The sequence below is a fragment of the Pygoscelis adeliae genome, unplaced genomic scaffold, assembly GCF_000699105.1.
Source record: "Pygoscelis adeliae isolate BGI_AS28 unplaced genomic scaffold, ASM69910v1 Scaffold302, whole genome shotgun sequence".
Classification (NCBI taxonomy): Eukaryota; Metazoa; Chordata; class Aves; order Sphenisciformes; family Spheniscidae; genus Pygoscelis; species Pygoscelis adeliae.
This window is the reverse complement of record NW_008824372.1, coordinates 2,014,798-2,027,194: the sequence shown is the minus strand read 5'-3', so window position 1 is coordinate 2,027,194 and position 12,397 is coordinate 2,014,798. Positions and strand designations below refer to the sequence as shown.

At 40.6% G+C, this 12,397-nt stretch overlaps 1 protein-coding gene across 1 annotated transcript in view; it reads left to right on the top strand.

The window, feature by feature from the left end:
* The window catches only part of FGD5 (FYVE, RhoGEF and PH domain containing 5), a 108,231-nt gene that overhangs the window by 2,878 nt on the left and 92,956 nt on the right, over window positions 1–12,397 (top strand). The window contains exon 2 of the mRNA XM_009320119.1: window positions 1–176. Within this exon, the coding sequence (XP_009318394.1) occupies window positions 1–176 (176 nt within the window). The remainder of the gene's footprint in view (window positions 177–12,397) is intronic.

The following is a 12,397-nucleotide window of genomic DNA, read 5'->3' as shown; positions in this document are numbered from 1 at the left end:
TATGAAAACATACAAATTCCTCCTCGAAGATCCACCAGAGCAGGAACTTTTACTGAGTTTTTTGAAGATCCCAGCAGGGCATTATCTGCTGCTAATGAGAATGACGGCTATGTGGATATGAGCAGCTTCACTGGCTTTGAGAACAAGCAGCAAACCACAGACCAGGAAACAGAAAGGTACTGTAATAAATTATTATGTAAGACCTGCTAGCCTTGGCCAAACAGGCAAGGCCTCCCCTGCTAGGTGTCGTAGGCAGATCCTCCATGTTACTTGGCTTATACCCCCTCTCAGGAAATGCTTACAAGAAAGATTGGAAGAATAACAAGATAAGCCTTTATCAGTGAAAAAAAAAAGACACCAAATTAACTCTTTACCTTGTAAATGTATACTAGCAAGTCCAGTGGATCTGGATCCTATGGTTTACAGATATAGACCAAAGAACATTTAGAAATATTTGGTTTATCCAATGGATCGAATTTTTGTGGCTTGGGGGGGGCACGGAGACCTTGCTTTGTTCTTCAGTAAGAAAGGTTTCTGACTTCTTGACTGAATGAAAAGAGAGCCTATTTGCTGGAAGGGGTCCTGCTTCACTTTTTCATTTCTGTCAATTTCTCAAAGCAACTATATATATATATGTATATAAAAAAATTATCTTTCAAAGTACATCAGTTAAGTATACACCAGAAAATCCCAAATCATGAACTAATCACACTAGACAATTAATTTTAAAAGTTGCTTTAAAGTCTGTCATTATGGCCCTTTGACAGAGCTGCTGATTTATAAATGAATTAAATAGCTCTGTCTGAAATCATATGCATTGCTAACATTAATAACAATCTTTCATCCCATTCCAGCAGATTATCTGCAAACAAGAAAATGTCCATTTCGTAGTTACATAGAGGCAATGCACTCTAGATTTTTGAATTTGAATTTGAATCTGTTGTCAGATTATAGCATACTATCAGTGGAGTGCAGAGATGTAAATAAGAAGAGTGTTTTCCATTAAGTTCATGTTAAACAGGTAATGAGAAAACAAGGTGCAAAGCAAATGGATGAAAAGGAATGTCTTTAATGCAGTGGCATTTTGTTAGAGCTGTATGAAAAAGATAAGCATCTTAAAGGCAAGGTTTTCATGTCCATTTTCATCTATCATTCTCCATCTAAAGATTTAATACTCCTGTTTCTTTGCAACATTTATTTTTTCTGGTCCTCTTCCCTGTCATTGTGAATGGAACAAACCATGGACATTTCACACATCCGTCTTTCCATATTTCAGACTTGGGGAGTAAAAGAACTTTTCTTTAACATCTCTGAACGAGTCTTGCAAACCATTTCTAAGACAAGAATGATGTACTGTGCTCTGTCTTTCTCAGAGAGGCGAGAATTGGCAGGGGTGGGGGAGGTGAGTACGACATGGGGAAGGAGATTGCATCAATGCTTAAGCTGTGGATCCAAACGTGTCTGAAGCTGAGGTCTTGGACACAGGCCTGTGGTTTAGCTCTTTGGAGATGTTGGCTGCCTACAGTGTTGGGAGCCCCAGTGGTGCTGACACTGGGACATGGTGGAGTACAGTGCAGCTTCACAACACACACAGCCACATCCCCCGAGCAGTGCTCAGCAGAAGCTGCATTAGCAGGGCCTGATGGCCCATTAGTCACACTGCTTTCAACGGGTTGCCTTGCGCCCAGCACGCTGACGTTTGCTCTTGGAAAAGCTGGCCAATTCTTTGTGTCCATGAAACGCCGCCCATTTTAGGTAGGTTCTTGAAGAAGCAAGTTAAAAATATTAAAACTACGTCAATTGCTGTGACTTGGGCCCATTTATGAACTTCCTGTGGAAGCCTGTTGTTTCAAAGGGAGAGCCAATCCAAACTGGTTCAGGAAGTCTCAAGGTCAAGGCGTGAACATAATTTTTCAGTCTGCTGCTTGTTGTGCATGCAGTTTTTGCTGTTGGGGGAGAAATGAAGGCTAGGCTCCTGAACAACCCCTTTATCAAGATAACCGGGGTGGAGGGGAAGAGCATCAGGCAGACAGCAATATACATACATTGCTGCTGAGATAGCTATTATTTGCTATATTTGTCAGGATGTTTTGGACAAAGACATGCCTGAAAAGCTTTGATGAAATGTAAATGGGTAATACACATCCAATGGCATAATATACTTGGAGAAACAGTGTATGGTCTCATCGTAAAGCAAAGCAAATCATACAAGTACATGTGCATGAACCTATATACACATGCATACATGATGTATGGACATGGATGGTTTATTTCCTGCTAAAGCAGTTCTGCCTAAAATATCTCCCAATGGATTTAAGCTTTCTAATATGAATACCTATCACACACAGCTCTACCACAACCACACAGGGGTAGAAATTACTTTGAACTCCAGCCTGCTCATATCCTGAGGCTTATTTCAACCATTTGAGAGTACAAGTGTGTTGGATTAAACCCTTGCAATACATGAGACTTGAGTCCATGAACTTCTCTTTGGTGCATTCACCTGCAGAGCACTGGTATTTAGCATCTGCTGATACCTTATGGAATTGCTACATTTTGATGAATGGCCAAGTACAACTCTTTTTATTACATTTCAGAGAACAGAATGTGAGAGTGCTATAAAAGATTATAATAATCTGGGAACCTCCACTGCTGTGTGTGATTGGGGAAAAGTGGGGCGGGAGCAGGGCTTACAGAAATTGACAGATGAGAAGATTCACTGTTTAATTTTCTTGCTTAAAAGGAAAGACCATGTGGAGTAGATTTAAACCAATAATTTCTAATTAGAAGCAATCACGTTTATAGAAAAAGTCCAATAACAAAAGTGTTCTAGAAATATATCTTAACTTAGAATTACCATTGCCAGAATAGAACTGGGAATATTGCCCCCTGAAGGGCAGTTATTGTGTATCCCCAAAATTTAGCTATCTGGTATTAATAATTAAACTCTGATTCGGGTGTATGACAATATAGATCATCATTAGCCTTCTGTACAGTGTATAATAATGGGACATAAGTGGAATTGGACAAAATTCCCCTGTTCCCCTGATCTTTCCCCAGACCACATAGCCTGAATCATACTCAATTTTCATTTGCTTTTGAAAAGTCACTTTCTAGTCCCTTTTCTCTGAGGAGTTCCACTACAAAGTGCAAAGCAACACAAACCAATTGTTCAGTCTGAAAGCAAAAGACAGCTGCGCCCCACCTCTGGGACAGTACACTGTAACCTATGGCATTGCCTTGACCCTCAACAGCTATAAGTCAGAGCAATTTCATCGAAGTTACTGGCTAAACTTTAATCAGATTAAAGTCAGTTAGAATTAAAGTATGCTGGCACATGTCTTAACGAATAGCTTCACTAACCCAGCTTGACCTTCAGAGCATCAGCCGTGCATATGGCAGTGTGATAAACATCAAGGGGATGGGAAATACATACCTCAAACACTCATTTCATAGTCTACCATGGTATCACTTCCAGGAGAGATGGAGAGAGTCTTTTATCGGGGTTTAGATAAGATCAGGAAGATGGCATAGGTTGGGTGTTTTCAGAATTTCATTTCCCCTTTTTGCTTTCTACTTAGAGTCCATAATTTGGATATACCAGGTTTGCTAAGTCTCAATCCTTCTTCCTGCTAAGATGCTCAAAATCCAGAGAGGAGAGAAGATAGGAAGAAGAGAGGAATAAAAGGAATATACTTGCAGCTCCACAGCTAATCCCACCATGATGTTGAATATTCATAAGAAATGAGCTAAAAGCCCATGTTGCTGTTACCTGTACATTCCTATATCCTTCTACATAGAATGATCATCGATACATACTAGAAGAACCTCAGTCTGATTGTTGTACTTAACCAACAGCAGGACTTGCTCAGACTTTGATTCTCAAGTGAATTCTTGGGGGCCAGTGTAGAATTCCAGTGCTCTGTGCAATTACACCAAGGCTCGTGGTAATTCCTAATAAGTCTCTAGAATTGCAGTCTCATGCCTGTAAATTACTCCCAAGGCTCTGACATTCCACTGCTTTTCAAGACATACGGCACCTATCTGATGCTTCTCAGCTTTCGTACAATCAAGAAAGCTGATCACCTCTTCAGTATTCTATTTCTTTGTAAATGTGTTTTATTCCCAAGGGATGTGCTTCTTCAAGAAGAAGATGGAAAAAAAATTGTCTTTAGTAGGTGGTCAGGAAAAAAACATGGTTTATGTGTGTCAAGCAAGGGATACCTTTCCTTTAATTTGGCCAGACTGAAGCAGGAACACACAGGTGCTTAGGCACTGATACAACAGTGCCAGCATCTGAAGTGCTAGCATTGGAGAGGATTTTTCATGGGTAAGCAGCTACGTTAAAAGCTTTATAAGCAATCCTCTTTGCGCATAGCCATAGTCAGTCTGGGATTCTGCCAGGCCTACATGCAAGATCACAAGGACTATGTCAGCGCAGACCAATTCCAAAATGTATGCCAAAATCATATTATAGTTAGACAGCAATAGAACCACTGGCTGTGGTTGATGGGCCATAGAGAATGCAAATCCCCCTCCTTTAAAAGGAGAAAAATCCAGTGGATGAGCAGTTACTTCCCCCTCCAGTGAGTATTTAGCTGTGCCCTTGCCTCACCACTGGATTCATCAACCTATGTTCTATCCAATTATGCCACTTACATGATTATATCCTCTCTGCTCCCTGCAGGTCATCAGTCACTGATTAGCTCCAAGACTGCAGCCAGGGACAGCCTGTATGACTGCCTATTCCCTACCCTTCTGTAACATACACAAAAAAAAGCCTAACAAAAGCTGAGCATAGTAAACATCTTAAAACATGAATTCTGTGCCCAAAAATGGCCTGAATAACATGCTACTCAGACCTTCATATGCCCTTAAGCTTAAGGTGAAATTTAAACCATTAGAGTGAATTTCCTCCAACGTAGCACATGTTTTTAACCAATAAAATCAAGATGTCATATTCCTGGCTCTCTCTGCTACTTCAAATGAGAAGCACATATGTTATATAAGATTAAATCACCAATTCTTAGAGAGGCATAGTGTGATATCTAAGCACAGTGTATGAAGGATAAGGTGAAAGTCTAGAGATAATTATGTAATGGAAGCTTCAGTATAAATAGTTCACACACCAAAATAGCAATGACCAAGAAAGGACAATCAGTGTTGTCATATTTAAAATAGTAAAAGAAATATACAGGAATATTATATATCTTTTGTTATAATTGTGAATCAATGTCATTTATATAACCTCAAGGAAATTAACAGTGCTTTAATTTACATAAAAGACCAGTAAGTTTCCAAATAAAAAGAAGGTTCTTAGAAAACCCAATACAGCGATACTGCTAGGTTTGTCAAAGTGGCAGCATGTCAGAGGTGCCGAGATACTGTAGTGAAGGACAGACGGGCAAGTAGGCAAAGAGATGCTTATTTGGGGAGAAACCCTCATTAGTTAATAAATGTACCTGATATGATTTGAGAATAACTACTGAAACAATCCATCAGCTCCTTATCAAAGGCTGATGCGGAATTCAGCTCCACTCTTTTTCCGCATCTCTAACATGTTTAAAAATCAGACAAGTACTTGCTGAACTGAGGCTCAGTAAGGGTGCCACTTAACCTATAAGGCTGTTATTTAATGCTCAGAGCAGAGAGGCAAAACTTGAAAGTCTGATGCATTCAAGGGCAGAAGGAAATGTTCAGGACTGTTCTATGAAGTCCAGCAGAGTGAGATGAATTAAACCTGCATGCAACTGCGCCCATTAAAGCAGGGGGAAGCTGAAGATGCCACCTCTTCATTTCTTTAAATCAGTTGAATAAATCAGATTTTCTTCATCAATTTCTTCTCCTCACTCCCCTCTATTTTTCTTTCAGTTAGTGAAGACATTTGAAACAACTTAATTTTAATTCTAAAGTAGGTCAAATAGTACCTGCACCACAGTTAATCCCCAAGCATGATACGACTGAAGCCTATAAGAGTGTCTGCCTTCAAATGCCTGCCATAGATCATAGCCTTTGTATACTTTCCTCATTGTCAAAAAGTTCTGGAGATAAGTATTTTGGAAGGTTGTGGCTTACATATTCAATCTGTCATTCAAGAAAATGTAGCTATAATTGTGGTTCATAAAAGAAACCAGAACTGTTTCTAAGAGGGTGGTCTGTTTTACTGCTACTTCAAATTCACACACTTGAAACTCATTCCATGAGTATAAGAGAGCTGGAAAGGTTTCTGTAAAGGATATTAGAAGAGTTTAGGAAGTCTCTTCACAATTGGTTAGAGATCCATTTCGTTCAAATATTAATCAGACAATCAGCAAAGACTTTAAAGGATTTTACACAAGATGGCTGAGATTAAAGTCTGGCCCTGTGGATCTCTATTGCTTGTAAGCAGAAAGCACTTGTTCTTTTTTTATAATAAATATCATTACCATTCTTTTCCTTTAAAGACTTTTACCCTTTAATAAGAGGGTAAGTAGGCAAAACCTTCCTCCCCTCTAGTGATCACTGGCCCCATGTGCTGTAGTCACAGATAGATGTGTTTGTAAAAGCCTACGTAAGAAAATGGGTGAGAAAGAAAAAGTGCATAGAGTAAAAGAGGAGATAATCTGCATGCTAGAGAATTAATTGTAGAGCTCATGCCATCCCATGCCTATGGCTGAATTATGTAGCACTCAAAAGTCCTTAAATACAAAAACATGAACATAGAGATGCTAATTCCCTGCTGTGTTGAATGCAGTTATGAGTAGCTGAGCTTGACCCGCCAGCCGGTCATTCTTCCATAGATACTTCAAGTTTGGACAGTCAGTGGAGCTGATGCTGGGGTGGAGATTTTGCCTGTGGTTCTGTCAGGAACATTATGCGCAACTCTCTGGAGCATGGAATGAAGCTTTTTGACAGGTTTCAGTGAGTGCATCTTGCCAAATGCAAAAACATCTTCCTGCTACTCTCTCTCATGGTGTTTATATTGCATTCGGTAGGGAAGTCCCCATTTGTGACCCGATTTAAGTAAGGCAAAGGACAAGAGCTAAAACAGCCAGACACAGTGATTTGACCAAAGGTCAGTGACCAAGTGAGGACTTCTCAGTGTCTTCAGTGAGAAAGCAGGTAGATGTGCCCTCTGCAGTTGATCATGCTGCTTTCCCAAGTAATTCTTTTTGCAAGCTGTGTTTTCCTTTTCTGGGACATTAACACTGCGGATCCCAGTACACAACAAAGTTTTTGGGGAGATCACTGGGGAAAGGGAACAAAAAGCCTTTCCAAGATAGTAATTGTAGCTGCACATCGGTTTTACTGTTATCGCTGAACTCCCAGCCCCAGGGAAGGAGTGGTCCTTAAATTTGTGCATTTACTGATCCCATATGCCATCTCTATTGCAGATCGAAAGTTCCCCAGGAGCATTCCCTGAGAGTGTGGCAGGTTATTGTCTGTGTAGGACTTGTTTCTCTCCTGATGCCTGATTCCTCCAGCAGTTTCAGCACGAAGGCTTTCTGTGAAAGCAGAGGAGCAGGTAGAGGGGGTCCAAGCAGGAATCATCACTTTGGCAAAGAACATAATTGCTGATCAGAAAAGGATTAGGGCTCTTTGGTAAAGTCTGAGCAAGTAGCACAAGCAGGTACGACAATGGTTTAGCATTTGAAGTGTGCTGGTATGCAGCTGGCAGGAGAATCCTAACAGCAATGTCACCATTTTGATCAGCTCTGAGAAATACAGCTGTGGTATTGCATCAGCTGAGCACAGAGAATGGCTACTAGAAACTCCTGAAGCCTTTCACTCCTTGGATAAATGCAGCAGCAGCAATAGGCTAAAGCACCTAAATACAGCTAAAGCACACGATTGCTTTTAATACAGATGCAACCTGCCCCTTCCATTGATAATTAATTCAGCTGAACTGTGGCCCTAAGGAAACCATAAGGCTATGGTTGTTTCTGCTTCAACAAAGAGCAAACGAGGAGGAAGAATTCTAAAGAGAGAAGCAAAAGAGCCTCATACACAAGGAGGACTTGTGAAAGGAGAAGCAGCACCAAATTTCCAGATGTTTCTGACATTTTCTAGAAGATAGAGGCAGAAGAAAGCCACATGATTTGTTAGCTGAAGAGCAGGTTTTACTCTGTAATATGCTTGCCCATATGCTGCCCATATCAATACTATTCTCATCCCAAAGAGCAGCCCAGTTACCATAGTTTCTTGTTTAGTGTAAAACTCAAGGCGAATTTTGTCAAGAAGATAAAATCAACTCATGCTTTGTTTTTTCTGCTTGTCCCAGCTAGAGCTGCTCAGTACAGGCATGGCTGTCAGAGGATATCCAAAAAAGATCCCCATTTTCAACACTGTTCAGGCTGTGTTTTGGCTTACTGCTGTATACAATAATAGCAATGCTGCCAATATTAATTCATGCTATTTTACCCCTCATTTGGAGTAGAAGCAAGTTAACTCTAGACTAGACCTGGAGACAAACCTAGGCAAAGCAGGCTCTCAAGGCATCTGGACTTGGGAGGAAAGTTAAGCCCTGAGCCACAGATTCAGCCTAGATTTCAAGTAGTTGTTTTGTGAAAGATGTTCCCATCCTTTCCTCTTTTTGCTTCCTCAGAGAAACAAATCCTAGCTGCTGATTCCACTCAGGTCCTAGTTCTCTGCCCCATAAATCCCTGCTCTGTGCCTACACTAAGCTAGCATGCACCCATAGCACTGATGAGAAGCTTTACAAGAGAGAGAATTTCTTTTTTATAGGTCAAGCGCTTCCCAGGGCTGGTAATAATGTTAATTATGGAGGTAGCACAGAAGTATGGGGCTCAGGTCCCTTAAAGACCTGTATGGGTCTATTGTATAGAATTCTGCTGACAGTTATTAAGCCAAGGAGAAACATGGTGATCGTAAGCATTGTGAGAGGTTTTTTAAAGAAACATAAATAATTTTTAGAAACATCTAAATCTATACATAGCTTTTACTTATCTCAATATGGAACAATGTGCTGCACTCTGGATCTTGTAGATGGGAGAAAGTCCCATAAAAATGCTGTAACAGAGGGAAGGAGAATCGGGGATTGCCATTTTCACTTGTGATCTGGTGAACATGATGGAAAATAAAATCTCGGCAGCTTTCATCAGTTGTTGCACTTTGCAGCATAAACCTGAAAGAAAGTTTTGTAAGTTCATTGCAGAGCAAGGGATCCCAGTACTATACCCTGACTTCAGGCTGTGCATAGCCTATTGAAATTCTTGACAATAGCCACAGCCAGCTCTGACATGAGTCATGTCTTTATTTCTGTTTACTTTAGTATTGTCTGAATTGCCACAGGGAGTTAGAAGGTGATAGCGGTTAATGCAGGACTTCCAGATGCTCAGAGCCAGGGAGCAGTCTGCAGGAGATAACCCCTTGCTGCTCAGGCCTGGGCACAAGGCATGCTTCACCTTCTATAGTCAGGCATTAGAGGGGTGGAGAATTGTCTTTCCAAAACAGCAAGGACAGAAAGACAGCTATTAAATGCTCTTTGATGGTGAAGCTTTTCAAACAAGCACCTTTGAGAAGTGTCTCTGGACAGTATCAGTAATGTCATATTGATACTGAAGAAGGAGAGATTTTAATACATTGTCCAGATTTAGGTATCAATCTCACAGGAGCTCCACGACTGCTCTCAATTTTCGTCATATCCATGGAGCTGTTTGTCCTGGTTCATGCTGGGGATGCAGGTGTGGGGAGGCAGTATAGGTAGTCAGGAAGGCAATGTGCTCCCCCAGCATAGCTTTGCATTGCACCTCACCATCCTGCACACACAGCAGATGCATCCCAGCATAGCCTCAGAGGGCTGCCACTGCTCAGCCACAACATGCTGGATCCAGCCCTGGCTTTGTTTATGAGGAATCACGGTCCCATATACCTCCCAGGAAATGGTCCCAAGTCCTCAGTAGATGTTGGTTTTATTAGCAGCTGGACTCCATTCTGATGGCTACTTTTCTGATCAAATTACAGTGCAGAGAAGGAGGAATGTGTACATGTGGCCATCTTCATGTCCTGAGGGCTTATAAGCCTGGGTAGACTTCTTTGTTTTCTCTGTTTCCATTGTATGAACCAGAAATATATTTCAGTGGGGTTACACAAGAGGAGAGAGTCTGCTGTGTATTGCAGATTTGCCCTGGATGATGTTTATGGGGCACAGAAGTGATACTGGTGTGATTTAAGCGTTCCTAGCACCACACAGAAAAAAGCATGTACTGCAGACAGGGTGATGAGACTGCAGATTGGCAAGATGCAGCCTGTTTGAAATGGTCAGGTCTTTTACTGTCAATGAGTGTTCTATGCACGCCTTTCTCCTCTCCCACCCCCACCCCGAGCCTTACTGAGATTTATTGAATGAGAGATTGCACATTACAATTCTGCAGCCTTTCCAGAATCCACTGCTCAATGATATGAGGTATATCTCTATATTAGATTTGTAACAAAAACAACAGAATGCTATTGCATTTTAAATGCAAATCTAATCTAGTAGTTTACGGTTTGTTGTGTCACCCAGCGAAGTTATTTATAACGTACAGTGCATTTTTAATTATCCTAGAAGAATTCTTCTTTTACAGGACCCAAGGGGGGTTAATGTAAAAACTGCCTTAAAGATTTGCTGTTCAGTGGCATACAACAATTAATTTTATCTTAATCGACCAATTAGAGTTAATGGATGGAAGAACATATTTAAGAGGCATTGTCTGTTTTGCCAAGACCCCTTTTAAAGAGCTTATAAAAGGACCCTTTCACTTGAGTAATTGGCTGGATTAATTAGATGCTATCCTTCAAAGGCCTAGAGCAAGCAGATTTAGACCTATCATCAGTGAACACCTTTTGGTGTTCTGTCTGACTCATACTACACCAGCTTTATCAGTATCACAGCGATGTCCTCAGACTTCTTTTTCTCAAAAGAAATACAGCCAGGTACTGATGAACTGAGACAAGTGATAGTTGCTTGGATCTGTGTTCAGCAGTCTCCATCCAGCCATTCTCAGCTGTCTCAAATTAAATACCTCTTCAGTCTGATGGCAGTTTGTCCTTATGTCTTGAATACATTTAGTAAATTTGAGCCAAAAACTTGGGTGTTAACACACTACATCTCCCTGATGGGCCCTCTAGACAGGTGGACCTATTCAAGAATAGCTAGTTTGGTGTTTCTGATGAAAGTTTCTCAGTGAGGCTTGTTGACCTTCTTACATTTCAGGTATGAGACTGGATTCTTAATTCTGAGAGTTGGCTAGAAGAGCTCAGAAAGGTCTCTTCCTGAGCACACGTGCCTTCAGAAGTAATGGACTGCATACAGTACAATACATCTTTGAAGTCAAATCTTCTGGTCCTTAAATAGATAAGGACAATATGTGAGCTAAAACTGAGCACCTCAAAGTCTTTCCTTTAAACTTTCGGCTTTCACATTGTCAGGCTTAAAAAATCCAGACAATAGCAGTGAAATAAAAACACATCACAGTGAATACACTCAGGGTAAAGAGCCACAGTGAGAGTGACATATAGTAAGATGACAAAAATGTAAAAACATATTTTAAACTGTGCCGGACAAACAATTTATCTTGCCATTTGATTGCAGTTCTAAGGAAAAACACTGCTTCAGTGGCTGCAAGAGAAATAAAATATGTGTGTCTAACTGAAAAGTCCAAGGAAAAAAAACCAACAAAACAAAGGAATTCTGTAGTTCCCAACATTTTTTTCTGATTGTTTCATTTGCAAGTAAAAAAAAAAGATACAGATACTGAAGTAAATTCTGAACTAAAACATACTCTTGAATTGCAGAATTAAGATGGTTTTGATTTTCCAGAATTATTGGGGGGGGGATTAATTAATAGATTAATCCCAGCCAAATGTCACAAATCTATGCAATTTTTAATCATGCCAAGACTGATTTTTCAACTAAAAAAGCCTCAGCCAAGCAAAACTGCATCCAGCTCTAATTTTAATCTGGGAACTGAAACTGATGTCTTAGGAGACAGAGGAGAGCCACTGAGCACTTTCATTCAGCCCTACATATTAGCAGTTAAGTTCTGCTTTTCTCCTTCTGGAAATATTCTGCTTTAACAACTGGGTGAATCTCTGAAACACGAGAAAATTCAGTTCACTTGATGTTTCCCCCAAATGTTAGGAAAGAAGAGCCAGATACAAGGTCTTGGTTAGTTTAGAATTTCAGGAGCTCCATTTGTTTTCCTGGTAAGGCTGCAGGGTAGTTGAGTCCCAAATCCGGTATGTGCTTTCAAGTCCAAAGGGAATCCCTGCTGGAAGGACAACCATGAAGATAAAGAGGTTTCTTAGCAGTGTCAGTTCCTTTCATATGTCCTCAGATCTCTTTGAAAACTGATAGGAAAAGCTGCCAAACCTCCCTGCCCTTCTGATAGGGAGGTATTTATGCACACCCAGCTTG